This window comes from Boleophthalmus pectinirostris, unplaced genomic scaffold, assembly GCF_026225935.1.
Source record: "Boleophthalmus pectinirostris isolate CB_2022bp ecotype Guang Dong unplaced genomic scaffold, ASM2622593v1 HiC_scaffold_3, whole genome shotgun sequence".
Classification (NCBI taxonomy): domain Eukaryota; kingdom Metazoa; phylum Chordata; class Actinopteri; order Gobiiformes; family Gobiidae; genus Boleophthalmus; species Boleophthalmus pectinirostris.
In genome coordinates this window covers 15,750,341-15,767,769 of record NW_026571299.1, presented here as the reverse complement: position 1 = coordinate 15,767,769, position 17,429 = coordinate 15,750,341, and the positions used below count along the sequence as shown (strand labels likewise).

Sequence of the window (17,429 nt, the reverse complement as noted above, 5' to 3'; positions counted from 1 at the left end):
ACTAACAACACTAAACGAATAGCACTTTAGAGCCACTAGATGGAGCTATAATTCCCACTGTACATCTGAAGTAACCTTATCTTTATAAACAAGTTAGAGTTGTTAACTTCTCCAGACTTCTACTTTTTATAGATGTAGTAATTTATGAGCACTTTTCATGTAGTCAGTAATTCATGTGCAGAGTAATTGGGGACATATTTCAGTTCAACTAACTGTGCAACCATGTTCTAAATATAAAGTGTAATCTTAGGTTACAGGTCAAAGGCTTTGTTACTGCTGAAATATCTTTTAGGACTGAGAAACAGGTGTTAGTAAAAGGAAATGTTTTATTGCGTCATGGTAATGTGTCCCGCTGATTGGTTGCGGTACAAACTTTGACGCCGCACGTGTCCCCCCAATGTTATGGCCGTATGATCGACAGGTGCTTGTTGTCTTGTTTCTCTGTGTGTTCAAAGAGTTATTTCAGGCCTAGCTGCCTCGTTTTAAGGACGCTAGTAGCAGTTTGTGTCTACTTTCATACCTCACTATAAGGTAGGTTTTGACTTCGAAGCATTAATCTAAAAGAAAAAAAAGTTAAGAGCATCTGATGAGTTATCTTTACGCACAGATTACGCAAGGGATTCATATTTTTCTACGCTAGTTATGACACAGACAAGCATGAAAAGTATGTCTTCTAGGCTTTACTTAAATGCATTTAAAGTTTCCAAACGTGTACATTTGACTGTAGGTTCGGTCCTTGTGACCCCTGACTGGCTGCGGACTGAAATATTAGCCCACGTTTTTCGTCACTGACACAGTCGCCATGCACTGCCTGAGAGCCCTGCGCCTTACCCAAAGATCACAACTTATCTCCAGAAATGTGGAAGCCGCCAAAAAGATTTTCCTGGTTCATCCGCGGTGCTGTGAGAGCTCAATCTCAGATGGATTTCACCGACGATCCGCCACACACTTGGATCTTTTCAAACTGTGAGTGTTTATCAATGACTTTGCTGAGCCCAGCCACCAAATGCATCAAACCAGAGGTGCAGAAATAATACTCAAGAACGAGTATGAATAGGGTATTTTTTATTTGGTAAAAATACAGAATAAATATAGCATGTTATAGATTATGTGTTATGTTATAGAAAAGTATAGCAGGCTATAATAAAAAGCAGGCTGTACTGTTCGATGTTCAAAAAGTCTAAGTTCCACATAGCCAGTTATAATGTGGTGAAGTGCTTCAAGTTATTGTCCTAGGTTAGGCCTTGTTACCAGTACCAGTGCTGTATCTGACATACAATATGATCTATTGAACACAAGAGGCAACAATATATAATTAGATATATAATATATTGATTAATATAATTTTGTATTCTTTTAATTATTTTTCAAACAGAAATATCCCGTCAAGGTCCCAGAGCTCTGGAGTGGAAGACATGCTCTTTTACACCATCACAGGAGGAAAAGAGCAAATCCCCATAGCACAGTTTAATGCAGTAGGTAGATAAAACACAGGATATCCTTACTCTTGTGGTACATGCCACATATAGTATCAGAGAATTTGAATGATTGTTTTCCCCACTGTTTAGGCTCTGAAAAAGACTGGCCTGCTCCCTTCAGACCCCCGCCTCAGGGAGTGTATGGAGAAGCTACGCCAGGTTGTGCAGGAGTCAATCGGGGATGTCATGATGGACAGAGACCTCTTCCACAGGTGACATAAGGACAAATACTCATACACTAATGTGCATCTTTGGGAATTTCGGTTTAGGCTAGCGTATTTTCTATGATTGGAAATATTCTTACTCATTTTATTGTGGTGTAACCATGTAATAGTTTATTTATTATAGGGGGGGTTCAATATGGCCACTTACACTAAATAATTAACCAAAAGAGTTAACCAGATCCTAATGCAATGATTTTATATGTCACTTATTGTACTAAGACATCCATTGATTGTATGTAGTTGCTAGGCTGCACAATGGTCTGTGTTTTTAAATGACCTTTATAAATACTTTGCAACGGCGGTGTGATTTTGTTTTGTTTAGTTTTTTCCTGTGTGGGTATGAACTGAGCTATTTTAGTCTGACCTTCAGCAAGAATCTATTTTAATGAAAGATTTACCATCTTGATCTGCCCTATTGTTTCCACATTTATTTATAGAATTGTCAATAGAACCCTGTTTTGTATGCTTCTCTAACACAGATTTATATAGATACAATCTATTGTTTTCCAAAACTGGCAAATAAAATCATACTCACTTAATGAAATTAAACCAACAATTCATATTTTATTACCTTGATTGTGTGGGGTTTGTGTGTTAAACAGGTTTGAATGAAACAAAACACAACTAAAAGTATACTTGCGATAATGTAACAACGTTTTAACATAGATCAGAAAATTACATAATAAGGAGCCTTTCAAATAAATTACCACATTTCACTTTATGGTCATAGTCTATAGTGTCTATAGAATGAAAAAAACTCATTAAAAAAAAACAAAACACACAAATAATCACAATGAAATTATGATTATTTTACTCAATTTGTATTGTCATTCCTGTTTTCAAATTTTAACTAATACATTTTAAAACACATTTTTTGGAATTTATTTGAGCTATAATTTTAAAGTATTGTAGAGATCAAGGTCGTAAACAGCATTTTCGGAGCACTGCAATTACCCTAGATGTAAGACTTACATCTGTTATGTGGGAATACACAAAGCAAAACGTGTAGGCCCAGTAAAAGTTGCATTCTGCTCCTCTCCTGATAATGAACCTACGCCCACACACACTGTAACATTGTTCATTTTGACTTTGCGCTTGTCTCTTTGAGTTTTCAGGTGCATGGGCGGAAACATCGTCCTGCTGATACAAGCCTTCCGGAAAAAATTCATTATCCCAGAGTTTGATATTTTTGCGAAGCAGATAAATGAAATCTACGACACAGTGGAGAAGCAAACAGAAGGAAAAGTAAGCTTAACTATATAAAACAAATGCCACAACAAGCTTTCTGTTGTATTCATGGGTTTTGGTTGTCAGTTTATAGAGCTCAGGATTATAATGTAATTAAATTTTCAGTGAGACAAATGTTAAACCAGTTGAGATTTGAAGTTGCCTTCGTTCAAAAGTATTCTGACAGGGTGATAAAGTTACCCCTAGTACCAGCCACCTGTTAACTTGAAAACTACTGCTGTGTGAGATTATAATGTGGAACAGAGCATTTTGAGCCTTTGAGATGTAGCCAGAATAACAAGGGTTAAGGCAATAAAGGATTACTTAAACATGTGAATGAAACAAAACAAGTCAATGTATATTTTTGATGCAGTAACAACACTATAACATGGTTTAAATCTCCCTAGTCAATTTTACATAATATAGGACCTTTAAAATCTGTGAAAAGATCGAAAATTAGGCATACTTGTGTGTATACTTGTGTAAACACCATTCAAAGTTTATAATGTTTAGTTAGAAATCGTCAGTTATGTCAATGGTGCTCATTTTTCATAATTTCTAAACCCATAGATACTGGCTTGTTGTTTCTTTTTCATTTGTTACACTATCTTTACCAGTGCTGGTTTTGTTCTTTAGGTGGCAGACTACATCCCACAGTTGGCCAAGTTTAACCCCGAGCTGTGGGGCGTCTCTGTGTGTACAGTCGACGGTCAGAGGTACTGCAAATACATTTGGTCTCTTAGTATTACATCTGTCTCATGCAATAGAGGCCAATGTTAAATCTGTGTGAGAACTTTGGAAAAGGGTTGGTCTTTTGGGGCTTGCTCTTCAAATCCACCTTTAATATAATCCCACATGTTTAGTCTGTGAAGTTGGCTATAGTGAGACTTTTTCAACCTTTTGGCCGTAGCTACATTTTATTTAGTTTCAGCGCTACAAGCTTTTCAAATACTAGCTTTTTGAATTTTCACTTGAATTCTGCAGACAGTGCTGATAATGAGTTTGTAATGTCAGTATGTAGTAAATATGAAGAATATAAAGGAATCTAAGTCAGATTCATTGTATTAATTTTGAATATTAAATTGGTAGTATTTGATGGTGTCTAAGTCAATCATATTTTTTCATTTCACTATGGACTATAACTCCAGCTAGGGAGTCCTTCAGCTAGATACTCTTGACCAGCATTCTAACTCATTTTATTACAACGCCCATTTCTCTTGATAGATTACCTGAACAACACTGATCTCATTATGAACACAATAAAGCCTTCGCACTTGATTTGTTGAAGGCAATATAGTTTTGATTTGAGTTTTAGTTTAGATTTGATTTAGTCTCGTTCAAGTCCTGGTTTAGTCCTGATCTAAACCAGTTGTAGTTCTAGGTTTGGTCCCAACTTTGATATGTGTATGTACTGTGTGTGTGTGAACGCACCATCACAACACTACCACATCAACCAATTGTTGATCAGCTCTGACAATATTTTTAGCCCAATATGTTGGGTTGATTTTGATTATTTTCCCCAATTATGTAATTTAAATGTAGTATAAACTCCCCCTAAGCCCTTTTTCTCCAGAAACCTGTTAAGGATCTGTGTTGTCACATTTTTTGCAGCTATCTTTTTGTATTAAAGTGTAATAAATAATAAAACTTTGTGTATTTTTAGGCAGCAGATTTTGGCCTGTGTTGGAGAATTAAAGTCAATAGCGATATACTAAAAAGTCAAAGTATCAGCCCAATATATCAGCCAACCAGCCAAGATATATCTTTCTCTAATACATTTTGTTTATATATTTTCTATTTTAAAACACATATCTCTTTAATATATTGAGCATTACTTATTTTGACTCATTCCAGTTTGTTGCCCTCAGACACTCAGTGGGTGACACAAAGCAGCCGTTCTGTCTGCAGTCCTGTGTGAAGCCTCTGCAGTACGCCATAGCGGTGCACGAGGAGGGCACAGATGCAGTGCACAGATATGTGGGGATGGAGCCCAGCGGGGTCAAGTTTAACATGCTCTCACTCAACGATGAAGGTGACACGTGCTTTCTATAACACTGTAATTCATGTTTAATTGTCTATTGCTGAATTAAAAGTGAATGTCTTTTGTCATTCATACAAGTAGCATCTGACAAGTTCTTGAACACACTCCAAGATGGATTGAAATGAGTTTGTGAACTCACAAATATCAAGAGAATCCGTTTTGCTCTGCAAGGTTAATTAGCTCCTCCCTTCAGACAGATATTTAAGGCTGTAACTTTCAGAACCTTGTCAGAACATGGATGAGTGGCAAAATGTATTCACTATTCAAACTTTTGACAGAATTCAATTTGCAAAGTTACGGGCCTTAGATTAACTTCTTAGATTACAATTTGCACTTCAGTAATACCCAACCAATCCTTGAATAGCTCCAGTCATTACGATAAGCCTTCTTCCTGTTGTAAATTGTAAAATGTATCTTATCACGGGGTCTCTTTGTTTCAGATAAACCTCACAATCCCATGGTGAACGCTGGAGCTATAGTCGTCAGCTCCCTTATCAAGGTAAACATTACTGTACATCTACTGTAGCTGAGTCAGCAAATAAACATACCCTGTCCCTTTGCTACCTCTGAATTTTGTAAATATTGCAAAATGTTCAGCAAGCAATTCCATAGTTCATAGTTATTTCAAGCGCTTCTAATCAGTGGATGCCAGCTGATCTCAGAGTCTCAATTATAAAGCGTGTAAAAACTTTATGTATGGGACATTACACATTATGATCTATATAAAAAGACATCTTCACATAGAAATGACCTTTTACCTTTTGTTCACTAGAGAGTGGCAATTCCAGGGCTGAACTTACCCAAATGGAAGAACAGGAACAGAACTCAGCCTAAATATGCAGGATTTGTGTGTTAAACATGCATGATGAGGAAACAACATTATAACATATACCAGAAAATAGCGTAATATGGCTGTTTAATAATAATCCAAGCAAATAGTTCAGTAGTTCATGTTTGTGTGTAACATGTAAGACACCTCTACCTGGGAGTAATTCACCATAACCTCCTATCTCCCTCTCACTGTACACAGATAATGGGCTCTAAATTATGCAATCAGACATATTCATGACTCTGACTCTGTCTCTCTCTCTGTATGTGTGATTCATTATTGTACAATTGTTTGAAAGCAGCTATTACAATCAGCAGATTTGTATGCAAGCAAACTTCTTTCTCCTCTGTTCACAGCCCAGTGCGAATAAAGCAGAGAAGTTTGACTATGTAAGTACCGTGCAATGAGAAACCAAGTCGTGACCCTGTGTTGTTGACTTGTGAATAATACATCTGTCTTCTGTGTCCAAGGTTATGGAGTTTGTGAAGAAGATGACCGGGCAGGAGTATGTAGGCTTTAGTAATGCAACGTGAGTAGTCATTTATTTATTTCAATTGGCTTTCGTTCTGTATGTCTGGAGGTTGTCAAGGATGACTGGGTGAAGTCTCTTGCCCAAGGACACAATGACAGAATGCATCAGTTCACTACACAATTCAACATGGAGAGACTCAGACACATAGAGAAATATTAGTAGTTTTATTAAATATAGAGAAATATTAGTAGTTTTATTAAATGAGTTAGTTTTGGTGTTCAGACCATGGCAGGAGACATTGCGATGAAGGGCATGGCTGGTTAGATGATGTTTAGGAGATTCCTTCACCTCAGGGCCTGGACGAGCAGTGGTAGGGTGACCAGATGTCCCAAAAAATTCAGGACAGTCCCGAAATCTAAGCTGTTGTCCCGTATCCCAAATTTGGCCCTAAATGTCCCCAAAATTACACTCAAACATAATACTGAGTAATTATGTTCTGATGAACATTAAAAACTGCCCCTGACGGTTTCTAGATGCTCTGTTCGCAAGGCGTACATTCGCCTTGGTTGCCTCCAGAGAAGAGTGTCTGAGTGAAGGCATGGGCAGAAAGTACGCTGCAGCCGCCATGTTTGGAGCCGAGTGGAGAGCAGAAGGGAGATAGAGAGGTGCAGTTCAAGTGACGTGGGGTCAGGAGAGGCAGGTGAGGCAGTGCCACAACCAAGCTTTCCCCTACATAATATGGTTTAGGTTACTGCGTTAAGTCACTTGTCTTTAGTACAGATGTTTTGCGTTCAAGACCCTCATTTGTGATTTACATTTTTATTTTACATTTTGGGTGTAAACAAAACAATTTATTAAAACTCAATGTTTTTAATAGTTAATGTGATTTTTGTTTTGTTTGTAAAGAAAAGCAACATTTCTGAGCCTACACTTTGCTCCTCCGTACCCCACCACTGTCCCAAATTTCAGCCAATCTCATCTAGTCATCCTAAGCAGTGGGGAGGAGTATTTGGAGTGAGGCATAGGTAAGCTCTGGACAGGTGGTGAGGTAGACGAGAGTGAAGTTAGGTCTTCCAGGCTGAATTTATTCTAGATCCATTAGAATCTGTCTCACATGTATTCAAACAACATGCATGCTTACTTTGAGCACTGGCTCTCCATAGATCTAACCTGTAATTAAGTTTAAGTCCACATTCACTAGCAAGGACCACACTACAACAATGGAATACAATAAGATATTTATTGATGGTGGATAGATGCAATGGCTGGGCTGAGACTCAGGGTGGGGACTCCAATCCAAAATGGTCACCCAGCTGATTCAGATCCCTCCCTCCTTAAGATGATGTCTTCAGACAGAAGGATGGACGAGAGACATGGGATGGGAGGGAGGGGGTTGAGAGAGCTGACACAGGCAATGATTTCGGGATAATCTATATAAATGGGGCTTCTGGGTAACTGGGTTGGCTGGAGAGGAGGTTGAGGTCCAGATCCCAAATCTCAGTTAGGCAATAACATCTCATCTTATTAAAATAAAGGCAAAATATATCTCCTAATGACAATATTACCCTCTATTGTTTTATGTAATAAATTGTAGATGCCCAAGAGTTGAAGAGAAGAGGCACAGGAAAAGTTTATTTACCATCAGTACAGAACTTCTGTTCTCGGGAGTATTATACTACTGATGATAGCACAGCTTCCATGCAACTACTACATCACTGTATATTTAATAATTTTTTTAAATTTAAAATCACTCTTGTCTACTACCTAGATATAACTTTGTTGCCTTTCACTGCACAAAAAACTATGGGTTCAAATTCAATAATCATTTCAATGTAATTTGAAATGATAAGGTATGACTATATCTATACTTATTTATTGTGCAAGGTTTGGTCCAATTTTTGAGTAAATATTTAGTAGCTTAGTTAGTAAACACAATCACCCACTAACTGATCCCTCTGTATACTATTATACACATTACTGCTGTTGTGTTCTTTGGCAAGACACTGTTGTAATTATTTGCCTCCTTCCTTCCAACCCACTGGAATGCTATTGTCAACAGTATTATTTTCTTGTTTACTCTCATGCTAATTAGCACAGCCTTGACAACATCATTTTTACAGTATTTGCTCCTTTGTTCACTGGAGCATCCTCGCCTCACTGTTGTTTTGCATTATTTATGTTTGAGTATTGACCGCTCTGCCTCTGTCTCAGGTTCCAGTCAGAAAAAGAAACTGGTGACAGAAATTTCGCTATTGGATACTACATGAAAGAGAAGAAGGTCAGCAGTTAAGGAGCATTTCTGCTATGTACGCACAACAGTCATCTTTATTTCACGTGTAGTATTATCAGAACCTTTTGCTAATTGAACCACTGCAGCATTGTGTAAAGTATTCACAGGATTTAAATTTAATTGTCTTTACATAAATATATTGTTTTCTAGTACTTGTTTCTGCATAAATAGTTGATCGAACTCCTCTGCAGGTGTAGTCTTGTGAGGCCAGATTGTATCAGATAGAGATACGTAATAAATTTGAGACTAAAAGGGTTTTCTTTTAGTCGATTGATCGATTGTTATATTGTGATATGTCTTCATTCTACCAAGAACTTCTTTTGTCCAAATTTTGTTATATGGATCAATCAGAGTATTATATTCTGAAAATTTTCACATTGAGTTGGAAGTTATTATAGTTATTATGAAGTAAAAATCCATGACATAAGACCAAACTCTATTTATACTATTTAGAGATGGGGAAATTCTCCATGCACTGCAAGAACTCAGTTTTTTATTTTTCATCTGTCTCACTAAATCGCACGATCTAATGCTGACATCCATTCCTTTTCATTTTAGGAAAGTACATTTTGAATACCACCAAATGCAAGATAAACTGTACTGGAATACAGTTATATATTACCATAAATAATTATTTTGAATACATATTTTTGGTACCTGTGTTTAGTTTTACTTCCCAACACTGAAAATATTTAAGTTCATGCCCTTAACAAATCCCTTTCCTGATTTGACATCTTTTTGCTGAATCTGAGTTTCATTTTACAAGTCTGAGCTGATCTTGTTTTCTTTCCCCAGTGTTTTCCTCCTGGAGCAGATATGATCGATGCCCTAGACTTCTACTTCCAGGTAAAAGCATGTAAAAGGCTAACAAGAGGTCTATATCAATACCCATCAAAGTATAAAACCTCTGAAGTGGAGAATCTGCACTAAATCCTCAACAGTACTGCTGATCCTAATACAAAACTATAAAACAAAAATGTGCAGTTGATAATTTATACGGATAAAAGGGAGCACGATGTAAAAGTTTGGATTTTGATGCTACTTATTTAGCATAGTTCAGTATAAGTTTTAGCACAGGCTTTTTTTTTTATGAGGTTTGCATGTTCCCCCTGCGTCTGGGTTGGTTTTCTCTGGGCACTCCGATTTCCCCCATCAAAATCCTCAAGCTAAGACGGTCCTGACCAAGCCTAGCTCAATATCTGGATGCGGTACTGTGTTGCCCACTGCTCCTGATGAGATGCCCTAATGGCATTGAAGGATGGATTAAATGTTGATCCATTAACCCCCTCCTGGTGTTTGTTTTGCCATTTTGTCTGATAATAAATTCCTATTCCTAATATGGAGCCTGGCTCAAAATTTGCCCCTATAACTTCCAGCATTGTGAGCTCATCTGACTCGAGCCTAACGCTATGGGTGACGTCAGACTCCCTTAGTCCACTTCTTTATACAGTCTGTGACTCACACACAGTAGGGTAGGTCCTGACCCAACCTGTTTTGAGATGGGTTCAGGTTTTCCCAGAGGCATTGTATCAAACATCAGTTCAGAATCAGTTTATGAGAGCAGTAGTATCTTGACCTCAACCCTCAAGATAAGCAAAATGCTTTCCTTGAAAATCCACTCCAGGAAAAAAGGACATTCTTATCATCTGTACAGCTTCTCTGAACTGAAATATATGATTTTTTTTTTCTATATCATAAATCAACTCTAATATGGGTTCCAGTGATTATGCCATTGTTAATCACTTAAACCACATTGTCTTGTCTTAGCTCTGCTCTATTGAGGTGAACTGTGAATCAGGAAGCATCATGGCCGCTACTCTTGCCAATGGCGGGATCTGTCCAATCACAGGGGAGCGTGTACTGAGTGCAGAGGCCGTGAGAAACACCCTGAGCCTCATGTATTCCTGTGGGATGTACGACTTCTCCGGAGAAATGGCCTTCCATGTGAGTGCAGCTCCGAGGTCACCCTGACAATGAACTGAAAAAAATAAAAGTGAAAAATGATCTGTGGTGTTTCTCCCTTAGGTGGGCCTGCCTGCTAAATCTGGAGTGTCTGGTGCCATTCTTCTGGTGATTCCAAATGTGATGGGAGTGTTGTGTTGGTCTCCTCCCCTGGACAGGGTTGGGAACAGTGTCCGGGGAATACACTTCTGTCAGGTAAGGTGAATTTAAAGTGCTTATTGGCCATTTTCTGATCTATGTTGTAATGCTGTTTCCTCAGCAAAAACTTATCTGAAGATGTGTTTTGTTTCATTCACACATATTTAACAAACAAATCCTGCATATTTAGACTGAGTTCACTCTGTTCCACCTGTTCCACCTTGTGATGTCATGTGGAAGCGCTCCACTGTGTTTTTAAACTCCATACAACTTCACTAAACTCATTTGTATGATTTCAGCCCTGGAATTCCCAATCTCTTACTGAACTAAAGGTGAAAAGTTACTGTTAACTTGAAAACTACCACTTGATGACATCACAAGGTGGAACAGAGCATTTTGACCTTTGGAGTTGTAGGCACACTAATAATAAAGGGTTACTCAAACATGTGTGAATGAAACAAAACACAACTCCAAGTACGTTTTTGATGAGGTAACAGCATTGTAACACGGATTAACGCTCACTTTGTGTAATATAGGACCTTTAACCTAGTCCAGGAGCAATTACATTTAACGGCACTCTAAAATATGAACTGTTTATCTGAAAAAGAATACCATGCATTTTTTTGTCAAAGTCTAAACTACATGGTTAGCAGTTTTCATACATAATAAATAAACTATATTGTTGTTTACAGAATAATTATCCAGTTACTTGTAACGTTTGCAATTTGCAAATTAAGCTGTTATAATCACAATTTCTATTTTCTTTTAAAAATTGTGATTAATATTGCATGGCCTAAGCTCAGTCTAACTCTTTGTTCTTCTTCTTAGGAACTTGTATCACATTTTAACTTCCACAATTATGACAATCTGCGGCATTTTGTGAAGAAAGAGGACCCCCGCAGAACACAGGGAGATGACAGGGTTAGCTATTTGGCTCTAGCTATTAATGCATTTCTTTTATATTCTAAATGTAATCTCCCCTCTCTTTAACATTACAGAACAAATCCGTATTCGGTTTGATGTTTGCAGCTTACAGTGGAGATGTGTCAGCCTTGAGACGGTAGTGCTTTGATGTTGTCTATAATAGCATGTCTGTCTTTTATATTTCAATGCTTGTAATTACTTCTTAGGTTTGCATTGTCTTCTATGGATATGGACCAAAAAGACTACGACGCCAGAACAGCCCTTCACATCGCCGCAGCAGAAGGTAAATTTTAACATGAATAAGATTAACTTTATATTCAATAAAATAAAATGATATATATTTTTTATTTTATTTATTTGTTTGGTTAAAGGTGCACTATAACTTTTCAAATGTAGCGTCTGTGGAGGGTCTGCCACCTGCTTGTTTCCAGAACTTTGTCTGTAATGTTCCCTTGTATAGCATTAAACATGTACATCTCCATGAAGACAAGCATGTAACAGCACTGGGCCAAGTTAAAAGTCAAATCTATGGAAAGGCAAGACCACTCACAGTAAAATTTTGGTATTATTAAGGAATACAATTATTAAATGCATTTAAGACATAAATGGTTAAATGTATCTTTAAGTGCTTGTTTCTCACTATATGAAGATTTGCTACTTTAATGTATCTCACATAAAACTAAATGTACCTTAAAAATACATGGGACAACTTGCTCTTTAATAAATATTATTTTGTATTAAAGGCCACGTCCCCAATTTACCCCATTCAGTGCCAAAGGAGAAAGCTAATTTGCTCTTTTTATCAGATAATGGGGAACAGAGATTTTACAACAGGAAAAAGGGTTCAGTTTTAAATCTAGAAATGTGTTTGAGTGCAGATTTCTGTTGTAATACAGTGAGTTTGTGAGTTTATTGACAAATAGAAATGATTAACATTAACATTTGTCACTTTACCTTATGGATACTTCATTGCAAAACACAATACAGTCAATAGAAAAATTGGGAAATTTGGCTATGCCCCTTGAGCTGTGAGTATAAAGTTATCACATTCTACAATCTGAAAACCACAAATTGATCATGTGGTAGGCGGTCACGCTTTTTTTTATAGCACTTTTGCACTTTTAACTTACTTACTTACTTGCTCACTTTTAACTGTAGTGACACCATGCACGGATGTTCTGTGGTGAAGAGTTCAGCAGTTACCATAGTGGCACAATGGACACATTCGCAAACACTGTCAAAAAATATGTCCGATCATGGTTCTGTTGAGGTGTTTGATTTTCAACAAAAAGGTGAGAGTGACCAAGTGAAAAAACTCTCTGCAATTTTATGTGTGAGAGACTTGTCTAACAGCACAAATCCGCTGTTATAGTTTCAGCTAAATCAGCTCTTTCTGGTCAGATTGTGTCAAAATAAAGCACAGATTAAAGTCTGATTAAGCCTCAGACAGAGCAGAGCTTATAGTTAGCATCACAACCACAGGGAATGTTGATGACATGAGCTGCAAAGTATCAATAATGCGTTTAGACATACAGCTAACATAACACAAATCACATGCTATTCTGTCGATTATTTTTTGTTATTTATGTCACGCCACTTTTTTCGATTTAATACTTTTGTCAAACTGACAAATAGGAAGGCTGTTTATCTGCAAATGAGAAAGTGAAAATGATCTACCCCGGTGCTCACAGCTGTAATCAGTCGTAGACTCCAGTTCATTTGTTTTGGTGATAAATGCAGAGGCACACGCCGCGTTAAAGCAGCTGCTAATGATGCCTACACAATACCATATGCTCATTGTTTGTTCACTTTAAAAACTTTAGTCTCTGCAGTGTTGTTTGCCTCCTCTGCTACATCTTTTAAAAAGCCCTGCCAGCTACTCATTTGTTCAAAAGAGAAAACTGGGAGCAATAATTGTTTGTCTGAGATGATAAAAGCGGAGCAGTGCCGCCCCCAAATCCGATTCCGAGGAAGATTGTCTCGATATTAAGTTGTATTTTACTGCATAATGGATTTTCAGACAAATGAAATGCTTTTACAGGCATATTTTGTTAAGGGTATTGGATGCATTTGGGGAGAAGAGGTTTTCGATGTGCTTTTTTCATGCTTATTGTCTATAGAAATGATGTAGATTTTTACATTGTTTTTTTTTTCGTTTTTGCCAGGTCATATTGATGTTGTTCGGTTTCTTACGTACACCTGTAAAGTGGATCCTTTTACCAAAGACAGGTAAGCAATTTTGTCAGCAATTATGTGTTTAGAATAAATAACTTGGTTAATTTATATGACAAAAATAAAACAACTGAAGTCATTTCAGAACATGTTTGTAAAGGTCTAAACTACAGGATTAGCAGCTTTTATATTCTAAGTCCAAAAAAGTGCACTACATACATTGTCTCGGGGAGTATCTCCCACCTGTTTGTCTCCATGGAAATGCTATTGCTTTGCCTAGAATGTTCCACAGCATGGCATTAAACATATGGGAAGTGACAACCCCCTCCAAACCATTGAAGATCACACCAAGTCTGCTTAGATAAGCCAGCCTGGTTTATCTCCACAGTCCCAGTTCTGCAAAGGAATTTGCTTAGAAGCACATAGGTTACCCATTATGTAGGACACACAATAGTACTTTTCAACAGATAAGATTTCAGTGTTTAAGCTTCAACTCAATGTGTAACTTCATTAAACAATATTCAAACCACCCTTGATACAGCTTTCAACTCTGTAACTGGAAAGGTTTTGCTTTGTCTAGAATATTCCGTAGTATATCATTAAAGTTATCATTTACTTTGAAAAGCATGCATTCTTAGTGTGAGTGAGCTCGCCTCTCCACAGATGCCACCAAACCAAGTAACAAGTCACTTGTTACTTGGTTCGATGGCATCACTTGTCTCCTTTAAATAATATACATTTTAATGCCATATTGAGGAACAGTACTTTGAAAACAACAACATATCCATGGAGACAAATAAATGGCAGGCCCTTTCATCCAAAATTACGTAGTGCATCTTTAGATAAATAAATCCAGTCTTTCTGATTTCTGATTTGGTATCAATTGTTCAGCAATTGAACATCCTGGTACTTTGGGAGTGACCAGGATGCTTATGATTAAAAATGACAATGGTTTGAATGTTATGTGAGCAGCTAGATTGAGATGATTTTGCAGAGAGATGAAAAAATAAAACGTTGCTAAGAGACCAGACTACCAGACTGGAAATTTACATTCTCTGCATAAACCTCCATGTGTTGCCGTTGTATTGAAACAGGTGGGGGAACCAGCCAATCGATGACGCCATGCAGTTTGGACACGAGGGTGTAGTGGCTGTGTTAAAGGACTACCAGCAGGTCTGCAGCATGGACCCTGAGTCTCAGCATTCACACAAAATGGACGCCATCGAAGACATGGTATAAACATGGACTATAGGCCTATAATATTTAAAGGTCCCATTTAATGCCAAATTTACTTTAAGCCATGTTATAATGCATCTGAAGCAGTTTTTTGTTCCATTCACAAATATTTCAAGAATCATTATTAGTCTTTCTATATCTCCAAAGCTCAAAATGCTCTGTTCCTCCTTGTGATGTCATGAATATTTACCCTTTACCTTCATTTCAGTAGCAATTGGCAATTCCAGAGCTGAAATAATCCAAATGATTCTAGTGAAGGTGTATGGAGTTTAAAAACACAGCAGAGCACTTCCTGTATTACCACATAACATCACAAGGTGAAATGTTTTCAGGTTGAGAGAAGAACTCTAGTCTAAATATGCAGGATTTATGTGTTAAACATGCACGAATAAAACAAAACACAGCTCTGGGTATGTTTGTGATGAGGAAACAATAACACAGACCAGAAAATACAGTAATATGGGGTCTTTAACTGCCATTGTTAAGAAAAAATGAGATAGAGTAATCAGGCAATCCAATGTCTGATTTCTGGTGTATATTAATATGCATAAAAGACACCTGATCATCAAAAACATCTGGTGGTTTAGGTTAATCAAAGGATCTGTAGAGAAACTGTTGTATTTTGAAGACAAATTACAATGAATTTTAAAATTACTCTTTCTATCTTTAACTTGTTCTATTCCTTGTTTGTCTTCTCCACATTAGTTTTGCATAATTTTCCTCATCAAAACCTGCAGAGGTGTGAATAATCAGAAAGAAAGATTGATCACATCTGACGCAACTGTTTACATGTTATTTTGATAATCTGATAACTCCAGAAATCAGATAATGATTAGATTTTGGTGTATGTGTAAATGTAGCCAGTTTTAGTATCTTAATACAAATGATCACGTTCAATATTTGTGACATTTGTTGATATTTCTTATGAATGTATAATGTAATCAATAAGGAAAGCTGACTCTTGCCTCCTATCAATATGAAATTCACCTACGACAAAAGAAAAATAGACAAGCAATGGTTATCTGATGTATGACAGTATATAAAGGAGCTTGTCACTATTCAAATAATTCAATCAATCAAGCTTTATTTTATATAGACAATTAAAAAACAAACAGAAGACAAACATAACAGTAATTCAATAGAACTTATTTTTGTAGAGACCAAAATTACAACAGCAGGCGCCTGCAGGGCTTAACAAAGTTGTTGATTTAAAATGACAGTAGGTAACTTTGTGGGGGCGGAAAGTCAACTGCATGATTCCATAGAAATGGAAAGTTACAGACATACAGTCCCCATGGAGATAGGTGAGTTTTATGCCATACTGTGGAATATTATAGCCAAACATCTCCGTGGAAACAGATGAGAAGGCCCTCCTCCAGAGCAAGTAAGAGTCAGGTTTGTGGAGATGAAAGCCTGCTCAGATTAAGGACACATGTTTTTCTGTGCTTTTATTTTTGTATATTTTTTTCATAAAAAAGTTATCAACTGGGGCTTTAACCACTAAAAATGCAAAATTTATTACATGCAATTTTGAGATATTTCAATGATCAACCTTTTTATAGATTCAAATATATTTTAATGAACATCATGACGAATATACTGTAGTTTTAATTTCACAATGACATGTAATTAAAACAGTTTTTTTGTAACTTTGTATACAATAACTTGCTTTTATTTATATGTATATCATAAATATTTTCATCACTAAATTATGTATTCAGAAAGGTTCAAATATTCACTTAATGTACATTTGTAATAAAGTGAAAAAGAATAATCTGTAATAATGCAGTTATATATTCCCACTGTACATATTTCTTTCTAATAAACAGATTTGCATAAACACAAAATCTCCAGAGTAATTAATATGTAAAATTGATTCGAACCAGTCACTGTCTTTTGCCCAAACGTGATTAAAGAGTCACCCATCGCTTTGTTCTGGCTTTTATTACATTAGTCAGTGCTCCATGCTGCCAGTAATTAGTTATGAAATATTCAACAGTCTCTAAAAGGGAGATTGAGCGGCAGCAAGGCAAGAAGAGCTCGATATTGAATTAGTAGTAGAAGGCTTTATTTTTTATTCTGCTAAATGAATGACAAAGGCAACAAAGCCAATTAAACCAGAACTATTGGAGGTAATTATGATAATAGGTGGGATTTGCATGAAGAGCAGGGTAGAAAGGTTTTGTAGAAAGATTTCAGGGCAGTTCTCAAAGTGGCCACCAGGCGTCGCTGTGTTTCTGTCAGATAAAAGACACAGGGGAAGCATACTAAGCATTGACTGACATGTTGTGTAAACATGGGGGAAATATCAGGAAGCAATCAATAAAAATGAACTGATTTGCATTGGTGGAACGTAATGAAGTAATAGTAGTGAAATACTGTGCTTAAGTAAAAATTTGAGTGGATTCGTTTTACTTTTACTTCTCTACATTTGAG

The 17,429-nt window shown here is 36.8% G+C and overlaps 1 protein-coding gene across 4 annotated transcripts; it reads left to right on the top strand.

Annotated features, from left to right (window-relative positions):
* The first annotated feature begins 321 nt into the window (after positions 1 to 321).
* gls2b (glutaminase 2b (liver, mitochondrial)) lies at positions 322 to 16,789 on the top strand. 4 transcript variants are annotated; one of them, XM_055160495.1, is made up of 19 exons: positions 322 to 531; positions 728 to 966; positions 1,376 to 1,475; positions 1,569 to 1,690; positions 2,818 to 2,947; positions 3,566 to 3,645; positions 4,798 to 4,961; positions 5,411 to 5,469; positions 6,156 to 6,188; positions 6,270 to 6,328; positions 8,483 to 8,549; positions 9,357 to 9,407; positions 10,329 to 10,505; positions 10,587 to 10,718; positions 11,490 to 11,582; positions 11,660 to 11,721; positions 11,792 to 11,868; positions 13,751 to 13,814; positions 14,852 to 16,789. In XM_055160495.1, exons 2-19 carry the CDS (start codon positions 803 to 805, stop codon positions 14,994 to 14,996), a joined length of 1,779 nt encoding a protein of 592 aa, XP_055016470.1. In that variant the 5' UTR covers positions 322 to 531; positions 728 to 802; the 3' UTR covers positions 14,997 to 16,789. The 4 variants fall into 4 exon arrangements, with proteins under 4 accessions (XP_055016470.1, XP_055016471.1, XP_055016474.1 ...); XM_055160496.1 differs by lacking the exons at positions 13,751 to 13,814; positions 14,852 to 16,789 and adding an exon at positions 12,046 to 12,122; XM_055160497.1 differs by lacking the exon at positions 322 to 531 and having other exon boundaries at positions 945 to 966; positions 1,376 to 1,479.
* Positions 16,790 to 17,429: the final 640 nt, after the last annotated feature.

Excerpts from the sequence above, each read along its gene's own strand:
- gls2b (XM_055160495.1), top strand. The coding sequence starts at position 803 with ATGCACTGCCTGAGAGCCCTGCGCCTTACCCAAAGATCACAACTTATC. Across the intron at positions 967-1,375 it reads CACTTGGATCTTTTCAAACT|AAATATCCCGTCAAGGTCCC; the intron begins GTGAGTGTTTAT and ends TTTTTCAAACAG. Across the intron at positions 4,962-5,410 it reads GCTCTCACTCAACGATGAAG|ATAAACCTCACAATCCCATG; the intron begins GTGACACGTGCT and ends TCTTTGTTTCAG.